Genomic DNA, 20,031 nt, shown 5'->3' with positions numbered 1-20,031 from the left:
AGCTTCCAGGTAATGTGGCCAGCATGACAAAGCCACTTCTGGCGAACCAGAGCAGCGCACAGAAATGCCGTTTACTTTCCTGCTGGAGTGGCACCTATTTATCTACTTGCACTTTGATGTGCTTTCAAACAGCTAGGTTGGCAGGAGCTGGGACCAAGCAATGGGAGCTCACCCTGCCGTGGGGATTCGAACCGCTGACCTTCTGATTGGCAAGGCCTAGGCTCTGTGGTTTAACCGTGTCCCTCAAAAGATCATACAAATATGTGTACAGTATATTAAATTTGCTCTGAAATGCTGGTAAATTTTCATGAGGATTTTGTATAAAACCTTTGGGGGGGATACTTGTGGAAGTGCGAAAAACTGAATTTAAGACGGGGGGGGGGATGAGAAGCCGAGAGAACTGAAATTGACAGGTTTATCCATCCTAGATGAGCAGTCTTCTGCTTATCCTATCTCTAGTAATAAAAATAAATAATAGAATCATAAATTGTACTTGGAAAGGTCCATGAGGGTCATCTACTCCACCACCTTGTGACGTTTTTATGCTGTTTGTTATAGCTTTATCAACCCAACCCATCAAGGGTTAACTCAGACTCTGTGTCGACTGACTGGACATTCCATGAGGGGAGGGGAATGGTTGAATGTTTAAAGAGAAGGGACAGCGTTTTGTCAGTTGAGAGGGTGCTGGGGAGCGGGAGTGTGAGGGTGGTTGTAAAGAAGATCTAGGAGAGTAGGTTTAGGTTAGGTAGTCGTTAGGTTATCTAGTACATGAGTAACAAGGTTACAGTATTACCATTGAAACTAAGCTTGTACAACAGGAATACCTTAAAGCAACCATTACATTCTTGAGAAGTAAAAATTCCAGTGTTAAAGTGCCAATCAGAAAATCGTCTGTGTTATTTTCCAGCCAAGGTACATGAAACTCATTAATGAGGACACCCATTAAAAAGACAGCATTTCCTTCAAGAGTGGAACTGTTAGTTTGTGTCTTTGGGGTGCACCAAGAGGGCGAGCCAGGCAGACAGATTCAGGGTGTCATAAAGTTACCTCAGGGAAGGGGCAAGCTTTGACAGAAAGGGATTCTTAGAGGCAGAACTCCCTATACTGTGGACACAAGGGATAGTCTCAGATACAGCCCTGAACTTTAATAGGTACCTGGCCACAGTTGTGCTGGAAGAGGACTCTCTTTTGTATAAAAGAAGATGAAATAGAATAAAACCATTGAGTGCATGAGGGAATACAGAAAGGCTAAGGGGAGCAATAGGGGGGAAGCTCGGTTTACCCCAGACCATCCCTGTTAGTTCTTTTAATAAGTGAGAGGTAGATTAAATAAGATGGAAGCCAGGGTCTTTCGTCACACCCTGCAATGCAGGAATCCTTTGCCCAAGGTGGGGCTTGAACCGACAACCCTGAGATGAAGGATCTCATGCTCTACCAACTGAGCTATCCCAGAAGGTGAATGCATGAGGATTCCAAATGAGAGAAAAGTATGATCTCCCTAATTAGTCTCTTATTGTTTAAAAGAAAAACTCACGGTAACTGTCTGCTTCCTTTTCAGAGATATAAAGTGTGGCAAGTTATATTGTACAGGGGGTTCTCGAATGCCTTCAACTGGAAGTCTAGTGTCATTTGATACATGCAAAGGCAGTTTCCCAGGCAAGGACCAAGAAGATGGTGGAATGGTTGCCTCTGGAACAAAATGTGGAGAAGGCATGGTTAGTGATTCACATTCTCTTCCTTTGACGCACTGGTGTGGTCAGTGGGGAAGTTTCTCAAGCACAATTTCTGTAATGCAGTTGTTGGAATTGCTGCAAGGACAGAGTGAGCCGTTTCACACCGGTAGCCTGACAAGCTGGGCTGCACCTTTGGGGTTCATTTCATTTGTCAGCCATGCTTCTGATCCTACCTATGAACTGAGCCTGCTTCCAAGTTATGTTCACATACTTCAAATGTTGGCACAATAATATCCTGAATGCTATAGCTGGAAGATTTAATTCCACTACAATTTTTCTGAGCCTTTTTAAGGAGTGAAATTGGCATGCACTTATTGTTTGAAAGCAGAAGTCACCTACCTGGCCCTTGAATTCCTCTTGTGGTGCCTAGGAAGCCCTCTGACCCCACACTCTCTGCTTCCATGAGGTGATGAGGGTGGTTACCTTCTTCGTCCCTTGAAAAATGCCTAGGGCTGAAGGAGGCAGCTGGGAGAGTGATTCTCTTTCCCTCTCCCTATTTCTGCTCTAGGGTGCTTTACAAGGTTCAGATTAGTTCTACTGGATCTTTTCCTAGATGCCTTGGGAAAAGGAAGTGTGTGTGCACTTCTGTCTCACGTGGGGTGCTCAGTACTTTTTTTTAAAGGGGTACTGAAGGTACACAGTACCAGCATCTCTTTTTGTTGTTGTTAAAAAGTGTGGCACTTACTGTAACAACTTCATGGCGAGTACCAACACCTCATTTTGTAGAAAAGAAGCACTGGGGGTGCTCATCTGGGGTAGAAGGGAGAGAAGTGACCAGAGGAGGTGTCACCCACAGCACCCACTCAAAAATTCAAATGTGCCCATGAGCCTAAAAAACACTGATGACCCCTCTTCTAAAGTGGCATGGATCTTAAGATGGAGGTCAGAAGTTAGATTAGCTCAGTCATTACTGGCCATCGCCTCCCCAGCCAAGCATGTCTCTAGAGGACTCACAGGCTCAAGAAACTGACAAGTACCCCTTCTTTGAGGACACAACAAAGCTAGAAAGCTGCCATATCAGACTGTGATCTGAGCTGCCTACCAACATGGCGGGTGGGAGCACAGGGTCAGAAAGTTCTCTTATATGCAGTCACACTATTTGTACCTTAAGCCAGATATTATCTATACTACCTGGCTGAGGCTATCCATGTTCCCACACAGAAAAGGCTCTTTCACTTTACTCCCTACTTGAACCTTTTAATTGAAGCTTCAGTGGTGTTCAATTTTGCAGAAAAGAAAAGAAGCACCCCGCCCTGTTGATCATCTTTGGCATTTTGCTTTCAGGTCTGCAGCAAAGGGCAATGTGTCGAGATTGAGAGAGCCTACAGGTCCACCAACTGTTCTTCCAAGTGCCAAGGACATGCTGTAAGAGTTACATCATGGTTAAGGGAAGAATAATGGTGGCTGCTTTTTAGTGGCCTTTATAAACGTTCTGCTTAGGGACACACACCTTTCCTTCCTCTGTTGAGCACGTATGCCTGTATTCTTCACCCTTCCTCTCACAGTATTCTCCCAGGACCATGTTCCTCAATGAGTCACTGAATTTCTTCATTGGAGACTTTGGTTCTTTTGCTTTCCCCCATCTCTGCCCATGCCCAGTATTTCTCTTGTAGCTTCTGATGGATGCCAGTGCCCCAGTCCTGGTTGTCAATTACAAGATACATGTTGCTCTCTGATCTGTCTCTACTAGGGATGGGGGAGAGAAATGTGTTCAGTTGCATTTTAATGAGAATTGGAATGCAGCTATCCTTCAAAAGTTGCACTTATCCAAATTTTTTCAATGCAGTTGAAATACACATATTAGTGTGCAAAACTGCATTGTATTAGGGGGAATTTCCTGCAAAACTGCATATATTAGGCACAAATGCACACAACAAAGTTTATACTAGGAGAAAGAAACAAAAATGGATAGATTCACCCATCCCTGTATACTGGAGCCAATGAAGATGTATCTGGACATGTACTTGGGCTCACTGGTTGAGGTTAACCTTTGAGTCCCATGGCATGAAGATCCCACAGTTTGTTGCACTATCCAAAATGTGTGGAATTGGATACAAAGTCCTCTCTTGCTGGCAAAACCTGATCGTGGAAGCAAGCCCTGGATCAGATGGCATTGCACCAGTGTTTTTATTATTATTATTATTATTATTATTATTATTATTATTAATTAATTTATTTCATAAAATTTATTTACCACTTGATTGTAAAAAAACCTCAAAGTGGTCTACAAAAAAGAAATTATTAATTTAATATTATTACTACCGTATATTGTTATTAAATGTGTTATTTGGTTTTAAAAAATATATTATTATTTAATATTTATATCCTTCTACCAATAAGTACCCAGAGAAACTTACAAAAGAAGGGAAAAAGGAAACCCTAATAATACATTTAAGAACAAGCATGCATTACTAAAAAGGTTACAGCCAGCAAAATTGGTTTCCTCTTGAAAATCCTGGTGCTGAGAAGTGACCACACAATCAGGAAGGTTGGAGACAGTATCACAGTTTCTAAGGTTAGACAGGTCATCAGAGCTTGAACATAAGATCATGAGAAAAACCCTGTGGGGTCTGGCCAAAGGCCCATCTTGTCCAGCATCCTGTTCTCATAGCAGCCAACCAGATGCCCAGGGGAAGCTCACCAGAAGGACAGCAGCAGTCTCTCCACGGCTGGATTTCTGGCAATGGGTGTCCAGAGGTCTACTTCTGTAAATTGTGAGGGCCACTCCTTTCCACAAGGAGGCCTTGACCACCTTTGAATCTCAGGTAGACAAGATATTTTTGAAAGTTTCCCTCTTCTCAAAGAAGTCTCTGTGTGTGTGCAGTATTTTGACTAACAGCTGATGGCTTGCACCAATTTTGGGATTGACGGCAGTTTTGAAAATTTTGTTGGCCATCCCACCCCAGCCCATCCCACCCCAGGCACCACATTCATATTGGGAGAGCCATGCCTTTGTTATCTATATAATTTTGTAATTATTTTAAAATGTTTGTTTTATGATTTGCACTGCATCAAATAACACAACTGATCAAAAGGCAGGATAGACATCTTCCCAATATAAACAAACAAACAAACAAACAAACAAATCATGGTCTGCTTCTTTTCCATGTGCTCATTCTAGAGACTAATGCTAGGTCTGTGCTATCACAGGTATGTGACCATGAGCTGCTATGCCAGTGTGAAGAAGGATGGGCGCCACCAAATTGCGATGACCCCACAGCAAATAGATGTGAGTTAAAGCAGGAGCCCCCTGCCACACACCCCTTTCTTTTCACCTAACATAACCGTGGACTCTTTGTCATATGGCTAACAAAATGGCCTCTTCCCCAAATTTGCCACCCAATTCACAGATGACTAATGGGGGGATTTGGGCTATTGGGTGAGGACTTTTGAATGGATTTGGAGGCAGGCTTACTATTTCCAATGGGGGCAGCCAAGAGTGTTTAACCCTTTTAAAGCTCTAAACAGTAAAATGAAGGCAATGATGGAGCTATTCTCTGAAGCTACCAGTTTGGAGCTGACATGTTTCCCCCAGAATGCCCAAGATCCAGCATCATTCTGGAGTGTTCTGGGGTGAAAAATGGCAGCCACCAGCTGCTAAACAGAGCTTTATTGTTACCTTATTGGGAGTTTTTTTTTGGGGGGGGGCAACACAGCTTCTCTGCCACAAATGATAAACCTGCCTCACCATGAACACTTCCAAAAATCCCACCTGAAATATTGGCTGCTATTTCAGGGAACAACCCACCCTGTCCCAATATTGTTGAAAATTTGCAGCTGCAAACTCAGTTTGGCATTTACTATGTCACAGATGAGGAATAGGGAATCTTGAGGAAGCATGATTTCCAAGAATTGTCTCTCGGTATAATCTCAGATTTGTTTATGGCCTGTTCTTTTTTTGCAGATATCATCATCATTGTTGCAGTGTTGTTAGCCATTTTAGTCACAGCAGTCACCATCATTGTCTTGTTCCGGTACAAAATTTCAAAGAAGAAAAATAGTCCAAGGTGAATCTCTTAAGTGAAGAATTCTCAGCCAAACTTTTGCAAAAGGGTTTAACGGCTGGATTTGCTAAGTGCTCAATACTAGGAATGGCATGTGTGGCCAGACTGAACATTGGGATGGAAAGCCAACTCTGGCTAGTTTGAGCAGTAGAGTCTTAGATTTTGGATGCCAGAAACCTGCTGATTTGGAGCTATCTTTGCCTTGATTAAAAGCAGGAGTGGAGGACTTGCAGCTGTTCAGATTAGGGATGGCCAGAGCAGCCTATCTGTAGGCACTTGCACGATAAATTGTATGTGTTTTGTATTTATTGCTTTACAATGCATTTCTTCATAAAACACAGTTTTGTATGTCCGTTTCCTGTAAAGTAATGCACATTTGTATGTATTTTGTACCAAAACGGCAAGGCAAAATTCAAAGTGGAGAATTCATATGTGTATTCCAATTCACATATAAGTTTGAAACCAGTCTGGTTTACTTTAAAATAAAAATAAAATTACTTTAAAATACTGTAGGGCTAGACAACAAGCTCTTCTGGAATCAGTCCTCCTGATCAGGTATACCTCATTTCCTCTATGCTGCAATGGCAAAATCCAGAGCTTCCCCTCCAAGAGCCCCGTGTTCCTTTGGGAAAAAGGACAGAACATTATTATTATTATTATTATTCTGGACCAAACAATATATGATTCAGGAGAGACAGTGAAGGTCTCCATTCTCTGTCTCTTCTGCATCCTATTTTGTTTGACCAAGAGTTCTACATTTCTGGGTACAGAACACAGATGTTCTAAGTTATGAATTCAGTCCGCATGCTAATATTTACTGTTTTTTGATAGTGCCCACAAGAGTATGGCTGGATCCACAAACCATGCCTTCTCAGGTCAAGAACAGAAGAGAAGACAGCATCTTGGCCCTGTGCCTGGCCCTCCAGAGGTGAGAAGCAACACAAACTGTTTAAACATCTGGGCAAAAGCAATGTACCATTTGCAGTCCATTCACTTTGAATAAGGTTATCATAAACATTCTTCTCAATAATACTGACCTCAGGTGGTAGAGTTTCTATCAGTTTGGAAGTAAAATTGAGCTACACAAAATTTCTACATTCTTAGAGTACTTCTTAGGTAACCCAAGTTCCTAAGTTTGTAAAATAAATGAACAATATTTTTTAAAGAAAACAAAACAAAAACACCCTGACAAGGAATTGTAAGTTTCCAGGATATTCAGAATACTGAGGTGTCAGTAAAGCCATGGGAAGGAAGCTGAAGATGGCAGGCAGGGAGATGAAATTGGCCTAAAGAAGCCTTCAATGAGTTACAGGAAGTATCCAGAAGAGGAGGGTTAGGGATGCAAGTGAGCATGCTGTCAGTTTAACACCCTTTCCTGGCAGTGTGCAAGAATAATTCAGGTGAAAGAAAAGCAATCCTTTTTTTATTTTCCCATTCTAGGGAATCCACCCCATGCTATATACCAGAACAGTTTTGGCTCCATGGTCCAAATTCTTATCAGGATCCACCATACTGGCCAAATTTGATAGGTGGGTGAGGCTACCCACCTTTCAATTTCCTGAGTCACAAATGATGTCAAGGGATTTGGTGCTTTGACGTCCCAGAGCGATGACACTTTGCTCCAGTGGGCTTTGGCAAAGCACCACCCTTACCTTTATGACATCGGTATAGGGCGGGCCAGTATGGGGAAGGGTGGTGAGCCCAGATTGGCTCATGGGCCAGAGGTTCCTTACCCTGCTGTATAGCTATGCAAAATTGAGCCCATAGCATGATGTATTTATTTCATTCTTTATTTCATTTGTTAGTCCTTTTACACTAAAAAGTCTCAAAGTGAATTGACAAGATATAATACAAAAATAAAACTACTGGTAATTAAAAACCAAAAAAATAAAACAATGCAGCATATAAAATATCCTAAGATGTTCACCCAAGAACACAAATATAAAGGATGAGTTCTTCCCTACCTCACTGTGTTTATCTTGTATATGTTTTAATTTTCTACTGAAATATCTCTGACTTGCATCCAACTAAGTCACACTGAGAGTAGACCCATTGAAATCAATGGGCATGACCTGTTTAACCATCCACTGATTTCAGTGGATCTGCTCTGGGTTTGTTTTAATTTGATACCACTCATTGACTGTAGCCCTTGCACGTCTACCTTTCAGTCCTGAAATTACCGTTTATATGTTTCTCTAGCATGCTTGTGTAATGTGTGAGATTCATGTGACAACTGAGGATACCTCATTGCTGTTTTGAAAAGCAAAGATGGCACACTGTTTTAAAAGCTGTTTCCTGCTTTTAGGTCACCTCTTCCAGAGTTCTGCTCCCTCCACCTCCACCCCAAGCAAACAAACCACCAGTTTCTGTTGTAAGTAATATTAAATGAAATAGTTATTGCTTAAAATATGGACTACAACAACACTGGAAACTAGGATGCTTCTGGAATTAATTGTTTGTGAATTGCAACCTGAACTGACCAATCAGCACCAGCTGGATTGATGTACATATCAGAATACAGGTGTTCTTTGGATTTCACACTTCTCTGAATTTTGCTTAAGAATGTGCAAATGTGCAGATTTTGTGATAAAATAAAATACATTTAGAAATGCATCCTTTGAAAAAATGTTTAAAAATATGCATTGAAGTACACATTTTCATGTGGGTTTCTAAAACGAAAATTCACCAGATTAAATGCACAAAGGGGATGGAACAGAAAGCCTGCTAAATTGTCTCTGACCAAGATTAGATGGTACCATCCTTTCCTCCTAGTAACAGTAAAATCTAAACAACCCAACAAATGTAATGCAATATGCAATCTACACAATTATATCTCATCATTCTGACAAGGAAATATATTTATGCTAATAGCAATGCTTTAAAAAGTATGAAAACAATGTCAAAAATTCACAATACAATTGTATGCATTTCTGGTGAGAAGAAAATTCCACTGCATTTAATGTGACTTATTTTAGAGTAAACATGTGTACTGTTATGTTACCGCAGTTACTTTAAAACACACACACACACACACACACACACACACAACCACACACAAAAAATTAACATGTCACAGATAAACTTGAGGCAAAAACCTTTCTCCCCAGCATGGTGTTTTTCATGTTCATGGAAATTTTTGTTCTTTTAACCTGGGGAATGTTGAAACGTGTGTCTTTGTGATTTGTTGGGGTTCTAAAAAAATCAGTTGGCATGAAACTGTATTCAACTATTCTGCTTAATAGAAACACTAATCAAATGTTGCTTCCTATAATTCCTCAGCAAATTCCAGATGAACCATGCAACCACATATCAACCATGTATCAAAATGCCAGAATGGTAAGTTCCTAAATGAATCAAGAGTGCTATTATTTCCCTACTAATATTGACCATTGGAATTGCATTGGAGTTCCAGGGGGATCATATGGCACCATTTCTCAACTTACATATCTCAATCCATAGGAGAGTGAATAGGGTGTTAAATCCCATGTTTTTGAGGTCATGGAAACAAATGGGCATGTTTTAACTGGCTGACAAATAGAGTATACTGAATCAGCAGTTTATTCCATACAATTTATTTATTCCATTTATTCAAGGGTTGGACTATATGACTTTTTGGGCCCCTTCCAATTCTACAAGGATTCTATGAGCCTAAAAGGGATGCAGGTGGCGCTGTGGTCTTCAGCTTGCTGATCATAAGGTTGGCAGTTTGAATCTGCACGATGGTGTGAGCTCCTGTTGCTCTGTCCCAGCTCCTGCCAATATAGCAGTTCAAAAGCATGCCAGCACAAATAGATAAATAAAAAGGGTAAAGGCAAAGGGACCCCTGACCATTAGGTCCAGTTGTGACTGACTCTGGGGTTGTGGCACTCATCTCACTTTACTGGCCGAGGGAGCCGGCGTACAGCTTCCAGGTCATGTGGCCAGCATGACAAAGCCGCTTCTGGAGAACCAGAGCAGCGCACGGAAACGCCGTTTACCTTCCCGCTGTAGCGGTACCTATTTATTTACTTGCACTTTGACGTGCTTTTGAACTGCTAGGTTGGCAGGAGCTGGGACCGAGCAGCAGGAGCTCACCCCGCCGCAGGGATTCGAACCGCTGACCTTCTGATCAGCAAGCCCTAGGCTCTGTGGTTTAACCCACAGCACCACCTGTGTAGATAAATAGGTGCTGCTAAATGGCATTTCTGTGAGCACTCTGGTTTCCATCACAGTGTCCCATTGCACCAGATGCAGTTTAGTCATGCTGGTCACATGATCCAGAAAGCTGTCTGTCGACAAATGCTAGCTCCCTTGGCCTGAAAGCAGAGATAAAGGCCGCACCCCATAGTTGAATTTGACTGTATTTAACCATCCAGGGGCCCTTTATCTTTTTTCCTTTTTACACGATTGTGCAATGCTTGTCTAGATGAATAAAACAATGAGTTGGACTTCCAAAGCTATTTCACTCTGAGTCAACCCAGTATTGTCTATACCAGACATCCCCAAACTATGGCCCTCCAGATGTTTTGGCCTACAACTCCCATGATCACTAGCTAACAGGACCAGTGGTCGGGGAAGATGGGAATTGTAGTCCAAAACATCTGGAGGTCCGCAGTTTGGGGATGCCTGGTCTATACAAAGGCTGGGGAACCACCTTTGTCCAGTGAGCCAGATCAAACTAGGGCCACTCCTCCATAGGCCACTTTTGACTGGTGGGTAGCTCCACGCCATCATATGGAGCCATCAAATGACATAAGGTGAGCTTGCTGGAAAGCAGCAGGGCTTGTACCCAGTGCTGAATTCAAACAGTTCTGAATGCAAGAGCTATTGCCAAGGAAAAATTGGGAACACATTCCTGTGCTCATGACTGTTCATTGGCAGCTTAGGTTTTACCTCCCCCACTCCTATGACATCTGGTGAGTGGGCATGGCTTGCTTCAGCGAAGGTTTTCTTATGGTAGAGTTCACATAGCTTGTTGCATGGCCAGCACACAGCAGTAGTCCCTTTGAGTAGTCCCTTTTATGTGCACAGATCACACATCTACACCACCAATCTATATAGGTTTTATCTGTGGCAGATCTTGGGGTCTCAAATTCAGCAGCGCCCTGTGTCAGGCAAAAGTTCAGTGTCCTCCGCCTCTTGTGCTCTATTCTAAATCATAGTTTCAGCATCCCCTATGGTGTCCCTGAGGCTCTGTGCCCAGTGTGACTGAACCAGTTGTGCTTCCCTCGATCCACTTCTGGTTTTATACCAATTTAATTGTTGCAGCTTCCTGCAAAGAATCTTGGGCATTGTCGTTTGGGGAGATTGCTGAGAATTCTCTGTGAAGAGTGCTCTCTCCTCTCCTAAAAGAACTGCTGTTTCCAGAGAAAAGGAAATGAATGTTAAACTAGTATAAGTCTATGTTGCACACATAAGCCCTGACAACAAGCACACTTAGCTGGCAATTGCTGCAGACAGCTGAGTCAAATTCTGAGTATGAGCAAAACACAGAAAGCACTGCTCCTGCCTTGTTTTCTGTCCCCTGAAAAATTGTGCCTTCTTCAGATATCCTTGCCTGCAGTCTTGATATCTTTGTTGCTTACTATGTGGAAATGTTTTAGATAATCTCTGTTTTCTTTTATTCCAGCCAATTGTAAAGCCAAACATTCCTCCACCTCCAATTCCAACTTCCAAGCCAGGTTTTTCTCCGGTCAACAGCACAGTAAGTCAACTTCTTAACAGTCATTGCTTCAGGATTTCTTCTCTCCTTTCTAGCTGAATGCTGGTGGAACTATCACCAGAGTGAACCTTCTTCAATCAACTACCAGTATCTGAAGAAGTGTGCATGCACACGAAAGCTCATACCTATGACAAACTTAGTTGGTCTCTAAGGTGCTACTGGAAGGAATTTTTTTATTTTTTGTTTTGACTACGTCAGATCAACACAGCTACCTACCTGTTGTCCATTTTCACTTTTTTCCAGGGTGATGAGAGAGGCTGCAGTTAGAAAAAATGGCAGGGGTAGTTCAGATGCCATTGCCCCCAAAGTTAATGAGGCCCTCTGTTAACTACAGAAGCAGCCTCAAATCCTGATTTCAAATCCTGGTTAAGGGGGAACATTGGCAAAGGTTGACAGAAGAAATTTCAGCCATATTGAATGTGAATTGGTTGTAAATCTCCTTAAGATTTTGGGTTGCATCCAACTAAGTTTTATTCAGGGTAGACTCACTGAAATTAATGAACCTACCGTAAGTTAGCCACATCCATTAACTTCAATGGGTCTTCTCTAAGTATGACTGGTATTGGATATAAAGTTTTTAACAAATGCAAATCATCTTCATCATCTGCTTTTAAGACTGCTGTTTGTTTTTACCTTATTTTGTACTGTGCTGATTTTGTGCACTTTTGAGAAGGCAGGATAAATCTTCATTGTGATTAATATCATATTTATTTACTCATTGCGTTAATATTAATTGGAATTGGAATTTTCAAATAAACTCCAAATAAGCTGCCTGGATGGGTTTGTTGTGTTGAAGAGAGAAAATGGGGTGACTGACATCTGATCAGGAAAATGTGGCCCTTCTCTTACAGGCAGCAGCAATGATGTCAACTCCTTCTCCCCACTTCAAACGTAAGACAGCTCCTCCACCTCCGCCCCAGGTAAGGAGCACCAAGATTCACAAGGAAGCTGCTGAACTGCAGAGTGCCCTCTCACCCACTGTTGGAGGCAGGATGTCTTTGAATGATGGCTGCTGGGAGCTGCAGGTTGGGAGTGTGCTGTAGGGCTCAGGTTCTGCTTCTGGGCTTCTGGGTTGGCCACTGCAAGGACAGCATGCTGGGCAAGAGGGACCCTGTGGCCTCATCTATCAGGGGAAGACCCAGCAGCCATTTTCTTCATTCCTGTGGCATTGTGCTCAACCCTAACCTTTTGTTCCCTGAGGCACAGAACATGTGCATTGCACCTGAGGGGAGGAAGCCATTTGAGGAGCTTAGCCTGCAAGCAGAACCTGAGCACAAGCGCACTCTCCCCACCGCAGTTCCCAGCAGATGTTGTTCAGAGCCATGGTGTCCCCAACAGTGTGCATAGAACACAGCCGTTGTGGCTGATAGCCAGGGGTAGCTTTATCCTCCATCAAGCTGTCTAGTTTTCTTGTAAAGCCATCCACGTTTGTGACCATCCCTACCTCTTGTTCAAGGGAGAAAGGCAGGAATAATTTGAGGATGTGGCACACCACAGAAATTGATGGTGGAGCTGTATACATACATACAGGCCCCACTTACTGAGCACAATGTGTTTCCTAGAAATCATTCGGTCCGCAAGCATTTACATGAGTCCAAGATTTCTACTGATACCTATGGGGAAATTTCTAATGTGTTCCAGACCGTGGAATTTTGACACCCCCCCCGGCTCACTAATTTTGACCCCCCCCCGGCTCACTAATTTGTTTTATCACTACCCCTCCCTCCCTCCATTCCTCAGCTAACCAACAAAAGGCAAACAAGTAAGTAAAAGGTGCTCTCTGTTGGATAGCTGAATCTGTGGGATCAGAGCAAAGGTGAAGAGCAATATCAATCAATCTACAGAGCTTTAAGAGTGGTGGGGTGCTCTCCGCAAGAAATGGTGCTGCTTACTCTGAGCTGTACATATTTCAGTCTTTATTTACATGTATGTACAAAAGCAGTACATCAGGGACCCAGGTGGCGCTGTGGGTTAAACCACTGAGCCTAGGGCTTGCCGATCAGATGGTCAGCGGTTCGAATCCCTGTGACGGGGTGAGCTCCCGTTGCTCGGTCCCAGCTCCTGCCAACCTAGCAGTTCGAAAGCACATCAAAATGCAAGTAGATAAATAGGAACCGCTCCAGCGGGAAGGTAAACGGCGTTTCCATGTGCTGCTCTGGTTTGCCAGAAGCGGCTTTGTCATGCTGGCCACATGACCTGGAAGCTATACGCCGGCTCCCTCGACCAATAATGCGAGATGAGCGCGCAACCCCAGAGTCGGTCACGACTGCACCTAATGGTCAGGGGTCCCTTTACCTTTACAAAAGCAGTAGACATCATTCAGCCATCTGTACTATCGGGCTCAGATCCAGGAAGAAACTTTTGGCGGCTTTTTCTCCAACATAAAAGCTTAGGGAGCCCTAATCTCCGCCTCTACATTCTACGTTTCAACTCCTACCTCTCCCTTGCTGACGGGACCTGCGTAGCCTCCCCCTCTGTTCCCGAGCTGGTGGAGCGGTGTTTGGGCTCTGGCTGAGCGTCAGCGAGCCCCTTCACTCCATGGCTGCTTCCTGCCACCCCTCCCCTTCTCCTTCTGCCATTTCCTGTCCCTCTCCTCCCAGCTGTTCCTGCCTAGCCTCCTCCTCCCTCTCTCCCCTCAAGGTGTTGCTGGGCAGTCCCATGACAGTAGCCAGAGAAATATGATGGAGGAGTTTCATTATTTTGTTTGTTTTTAAGATCCTATTTTCACATTTCTTATAAGTTTGTATGTATAATGATTTTATTATTGCTTTTATTGGGCTTTTATGCAAGCTGCTTTGAGCACCTCCATTTTTGTATAACTAGCTGAATCAAACTAAAATAGCTAAAAAATAAATAGTGTCCTTAGGGAACTTGGGAAACTTTGTTTTTCTTCTCTTTGACTTCAGCATCTCTTTGCTTTGTCTTAGGCATTGAAGCCCCCAGGTAACCCCAAGATATGAAGCAAATGAAGGACCAAACCAAATCCTGTTCTCCAGTTACAAGGAACCTTCCCCCCATCACCAATTCCCCATGGCTTTTCCATCTGTGAAGAAAACAGAACAAGCTTTGTTTTTAAAGGTCTAATGGTTTTGTCTGCAAAAGGAATTGAAGCATTTGCGTTCAGAGTATTGTTGCCTGCAATCCTCCTGACTCTTCAGAAAGTAACTGAAAGGTGCAATACTCAAGCATTTTGCAGTATATCCATAGTGATAGAATCATGATTTAGGAGATCCTGGTACAAAAGAAACGGTGAACTGAGCCACGTAGTTTTAAGCAATGAAGTTTCTTTCTGGGCCAGTGGTCTCCATGCCAGTTGTGATCGCCCATCACTGCCATCTGTGGACAAGACATGAGGTTTTTGGAGGCTGCTCAAAGCTTTATGGGATTAGGAGTGGGATTTTTCCCTGACTACTGAACTGCTCATCTTATTTTCGTGGAGTGAGAGCATACCACTATGCCTTGAACAATCCCTCAAAACAATGCAGGCTATTATTAAAATGGGGGAAAGTCAATCTGTTTGACCCTTCTCTCCACCTTCATGCGTCCACAAACCATTACTTTCTCAGAATGCTCAGACTCCAAATCTCTTGTGCTTCACACATTTATTGCTAAACAGCTTCGATAATGTGCAATGGTACTAGTGTTGCCAGCTTATTTTACCAGCACTGCTCCTGTGCATTTAACAACAGCTTGATCTGCAGATATGTGCAGGTGACTGTGTTTCTCTCTCAAATGCTGATTCTTTCAATCCAAGCTGCTGTTAAAGGCAGAGGAGCAGGGCAGTTGGCAACCTTAAATGATAGAAGGAATCCTTGTAAGCTCTTGCTTAGACTAGAGTGCCATTTTAAATAGTTTATTTATCATAGAGTGTAAACTTAAGAAACACTACAATTCAAATGCTCACATATGCTTTAAGCATCTGATTTGTACGTGGCTGTGAAATAAGTTGGAATACAACAGTATATTCTTTCTTTTTGGGTTAACTCTATGAAAAGGTCAGTAGTGAAACAATTACTGTAGAAATTAGGGGGCAGCAATGGGATCCAATGTACTGATGTGTAATATCAAAAAAAATCAGGTACACCAACACAACTAGAAGTATAGACTTGTTAGGTCAGAACAATTATCTTTCAGCATTTTTTTAAAATAAGGATGTTCTGAAAGTATCCTCTTTTTGGAGTTCAGAATTATCTACTTGTCTTAATTCTGAAGTGCAATTCTTGATTCTCCATTGCTTGCTCACTCTCCTCACACGGAACACTGTGCCCACAGTTTACTTACTTTTCAGTTACTTCATGTCTCCTCCCTTCTCTGCATCACTAAAGCAAGCATGATGTGATCATATGCACAGTTGCATCAAGATTCCTTGGCTGGTGTTTTTCCCATGTGACATGTGTTGTGTATCATGTCACAACAACATGCATGCATGCATCAGTAATACACCCTGCATTGTAGTGAGGGATGTGATCATATCAGGATTGCTTTTCTGCAGTGTTTTACTGAGACAGATATGCACATCAGGACTGGAAAAGTGGTAGACGGAAGATGCATATGAACCGAAGCAAATGGTGTGGTTTGATTGTGAAATTAATTACAGATTTTTCCCTGGTTAAATTGGAATTTGGGAAGAGCAGAACTCAGGGCTGGCTGGAACAGAAATGCCATCAGAGCAGGACTTTAGGGCAGATAACAAGGGGTTTGACTCAGCAGAATGAACAAGTGGACCCATGACTGCAGAAGGATTGGTTTAGCCACATTTTGAAGTAAGCACATTACAATGTAAAACCAGGGAACAGTCTAAATTGCCTAACTGGAAAGCTCACCTATATTCCTTGACCCACAAGCTGTACAGAGCTCTCTGGAGGAAGATCAGGTCGAAAGAGTAATCTATGAAATTAAAGGATACCACGCAAGGCGCAGAATCAAAAATCCATAGCACGTGTGTCTTCCTGGACCAGCATTCTCAACCACCTGTTCATGTTTTTTGTTACATTCACAGCACAGATAAGCCCTCAAAATATTTCTGATACAGTCTTCAAATTTGAGCACAATGCAAAGAGTACATACAATCAGAATACTGTGTATACAGAGAGCTGTAAGATGGTCTTTATTTATCAATAGTTCGGATGCAACTAGAGTTTGGGTCTTAAATACAAGAATTGTGAAGGTGGAGTCATGGTGAGCATTTATGGAAAAGCAGCAGCAGTGGGGAAGGAGTTAACCCTCCCTGCTGCTTTTTCTCTACAGCCAGCGCCACATTCACAGTGGTGCAGACAGTTCCTCCCCGCAGGGCACTGAGCTGACAGGGCACAAAATTGAGAAGATCCATTTGGGGGGCAGAAATCTTTGGTCTTGCACATGGCACCATGCTACAAAAGATTACCAAGTCCACCTCTTCTGAAGCCCCTTCTAATCTAGTATCCCCACTGTTTAGCTCAGAGGTACTAGAGTGGCGAGTGTGTTAGAGAGAGAGAGAGAGAGAGAGAGAGAGAGAGAGAGAGAGAGAGAGAGAGAGAGAGAGAGAGATTCCCTGCAAGTAGAGCAAATAAAGCAAGGAGCCAAGTTGGTTACAACATTTCCCCTGGCTGTGTTGCTTTTCTGCTTGCAGGGAGTGCTTCGACATGGGGAACACACTCAAATGGCACCTGCCTCCCACCTTCAGCCTCAAGCAGTCCCGTCTATTCTGCCATCCCCTTCAGGGTTCTACCGCCTCATTCTGCTGCTTGTGGACATTAAGCCTTAGAGATCAGGTTTCTTGGCCTGAGGAGGAGGAGGAGGCAGGCAGGCAAGAAGAGGAAAAGCAGGGGTAAGGGAATCGTTGGGCATCACCAATTCTCCCTCGCAGCTGTCCCTGCCTATAAGCCAGACTCACAAATAGAAGATTGCCAAGTTTCAGCTACAGGTCACATATTTAGAGAGTTACAGTGGTACCTCTGGTTAAGAACTTAATTCGTTCTGGAGGTCTGTTCTTAACCTGAAACTGTTCTTAACCTGAGGTACCAGGTTAGCTAATGGGGCCTCCCGCTGCTGCCCCACTGCGATTTCTGTTCTCATCCTGAGGCAAAGTTCTTAACCCGAGGTACTATTTCTGGGTTACCTGAAGTGTCTGTAACCCGAGGTACCACTGTATAATGTTTAAACACAAAGATAAAATCACCGCCCTGTCAACTCCCAACTCTGCTTTTAAAGCTCAGGTGTCTGGGGACGGCATCCCTGCACATTCCAGGCAGGAAAAGAGCTCATGGAGGGTATGGAGCAGAGCCACTGCCTTTAACAGCATGCATGGAATCTCTTGCAGTTGTGCTCTCAGATGCATCCTCCATGCATTTCAATGGGGGCCAGGTCAAGAAAGTTTCTTGCTAGCTCATATCCCTTTTCTCCAGCCATGAGTTTCCTATTGATTATTTCTTCTGTGCTGTGTTTCCCCACCCCACCTCGGAGGAGCTTTTTTTTTTTTAATGTAAGTGATTTTGCATCTGGTGAATGGAGATTTTGAAATGTTATATTGTTATCTATGGAGAAAGTGTATTTACAAATATATCTGTATTTAAAATGTTATTATATAAAGTTAAACTTTTCTGGAAGAGACAAAACCCCTGCAGTAGAGTATTAAGTCTTGTCTATTTATCCATCATTTTATTTTGTTTAAATTGCTTCTATGCCGATTTACATTTCTGAAAAATGTCTGGATGGTTTATGGCAGGCATCCCCAAACTTTGGCCCTCCAGATGTTTTGAACTACAATTCCCATCTTCCCTGACCACTGGTCCTGTTAGCTAGGGATCATGGGAGTTGTAGGCCAAAACATCTGGAGGGGCGCAGTTTGGGGATGCCTGGTTTATGGCCCTATCTCAGCATGGCAAATAGAGAATGTTGCAGAATGTCAAAACAAAGCCTAATACAGAGTCCAGAGGATGAAACCATTATTCAGAGCTCTCCTAGTTAAAACAGAATAGATGACACATGTCTGACAGTACTGAACAACTCTTTCTCCCTTTTTAATAATAACAACATGGGGAGGGGGGGTGACAGATCAGGATTGGGATGGCAGGACTCTCCTCCCTGCACTGCAGTCTCAACAAAAATCTCACACCCCTTTCCTGCAAGGCCAGATTAAAGTGATGGGGCCGGTGCTTCCCTGTTCCTTGCCATGCCCCACCTAGACTTTAGGTCAAAACAGTACTTCAGAACTGTACACCTATGTATCTGCAAAGCAGCCCTGACATCTACTGTTTAAAATCTACAACTACATTCCAAAAAGAGATGTAGCATTTTCATATTACTTTTTCTTCTGGTGAAAAGAGCTGTGAGCAACTCAAATGCTGGAATGAAGCATGAAGTGCAGAAGACACAGGACAGACAAAAGGAACTAAACTATATGGAACGTGCTCCACCAAGAGGTAGTGATGGTCACCAGTTTGGATTGTCTATAAATGGATCATTAGACAGATTCATGGGGGATGAGGCTACCAATGGCTACTAGTCACAATGGCTATCTTCTCCTTCCACTGTTGGAGGCAGTATGTCTCTGAATGCAACCTCAAGCAATCAGTTATGATATGATCACAGACCTGCTAAGCGGAATACTGGTTACTGGGAATTGCAGGTGGGGAGAGCCCTGCTGCACTCACTTCCTGCTTGGGGGCATCACATAGGTACATGGTTGGCCACTGGACCATCTTCTTACATTCTTATGCAAGTAACTAAACAGAGCTCCCCACTAGCTATGTGAATCCTGCCAAGAGAGGCTCAATATACTTTTTTTCAGTTGGCATCCAGAGACTTGGGATTTTTTTTAAGCAAAAGCTGAATGGCCATCTGTCATGGATGCTTTAGCTGAGTTTCCTGCATTGTGGGGGGTTGGACTAGATGACCCTTGGGGTCCCTTCCAACACTACAATTCCGTGATTCTATGCTTTTATGACTGCAAAGGGAAAGGGAGGGGTGCAAGTGCCAAGACCCTGGCAGGCCACGGTACATGATTGGTGGGGATTGTTCAGCCTGGCAAGTCACATGTTGTGTGGGCCTGCCTTAGGCATCTTCATATGTTTTGCCACTACTCTGCAGCCTTCCCAGCTGCCCGAGCTTCCTGATCTGATAAAGTCCTTGGGAGGAATTACCTCTTGATGGCATCCTATGGTCTTTAACTGAACCCTGGGCACCTGGAAGGCTCTTGACAAGCAACAACATAGAACTGAAGCCCTCTGCTCTCAGTCAGTTATGTGGATGCTGCTGGACCACAACTCCCATCATCCTGAATCATAGGCCATGTTGTCTGGGGCTGAGATGTATTGCAGTCCAACAACATCTGGAGGGCTACAGGCTCCCTACTCATGTTCTAGTGCAGGGGTCAGCAACCTTTTTCAGCCATGGGCCAGTCCACTGTCCCTCAGACCATGTGGTGGGCCGGACTATATTTTTTGGGGGGAATGAACAAATTCCTATGCCCCACCCCACAAATAACTGAGAGATGCATTTCAAATAAAAGGACACATTCTACTCATGTAAAAACACACTGATTGTCCGTGGGCCGGATTGAGAAGGCAATTGGGCCGCATCTGGCCCCCGGGCCTTAGTTTGCCTACCCCTGTTC

At 43.3% G+C, this 20,031-nt stretch overlaps 1 protein-coding gene across 2 annotated transcripts in view; it reads left to right on the top strand.

Annotated features, from left to right (window-relative positions):
• The window catches only part of ADAM28 (ADAM metallopeptidase domain 28), an 88,506-nt gene extending 69,336 nt beyond the window's left edge, over positions 1-19,170 (top strand). The window contains exons 16-25 of one of the 2 annotated variants that reach the window (XM_035138811.2): positions 1,559-1,715; positions 3,018-3,098; positions 4,884-4,962; positions 5,638-5,740; positions 6,569-6,665; positions 8,043-8,108; positions 9,017-9,073; positions 11,346-11,420; positions 12,290-12,358; positions 14,366-19,170. In XM_035138811.2, coding sequence (XP_034994702.1) covers positions 1,559-1,715; positions 3,018-3,098; positions 4,884-4,962; positions 5,638-5,740; positions 6,569-6,665; positions 8,043-8,108; positions 9,017-9,073; positions 11,346-11,420; positions 12,290-12,358; positions 14,366-14,398 — 817 coding nt within the window. In that variant the 3' untranslated portion in view covers positions 14,399-19,170. Of the gene's footprint in view, positions 1-1,558; positions 1,716-3,017; positions 3,099-4,883; positions 4,963-5,637; positions 5,741-6,568; positions 6,666-8,042; positions 8,109-9,016; positions 9,074-11,345; positions 11,421-12,289; positions 13,102-14,365 lie in introns of those variants that run through there. The other variant, XM_060268346.1, reaches the window with a different exon arrangement.
• The last annotated feature ends 861 nt before the right edge of the window (positions 19,171-20,031 follow it).

This window comes from Zootoca vivipara, chromosome 15 (assembly GCF_963506605.1).
Source record: "Zootoca vivipara chromosome 15, rZooViv1.1, whole genome shotgun sequence".
Classification (NCBI taxonomy): Eukaryota; Metazoa; Chordata; class Lepidosauria; order Squamata; family Lacertidae; genus Zootoca; species Zootoca vivipara.
Note: the sequence above shows the minus strand (reverse complement) of the source record. Positions and strands in the feature narration are given on the sequence as shown.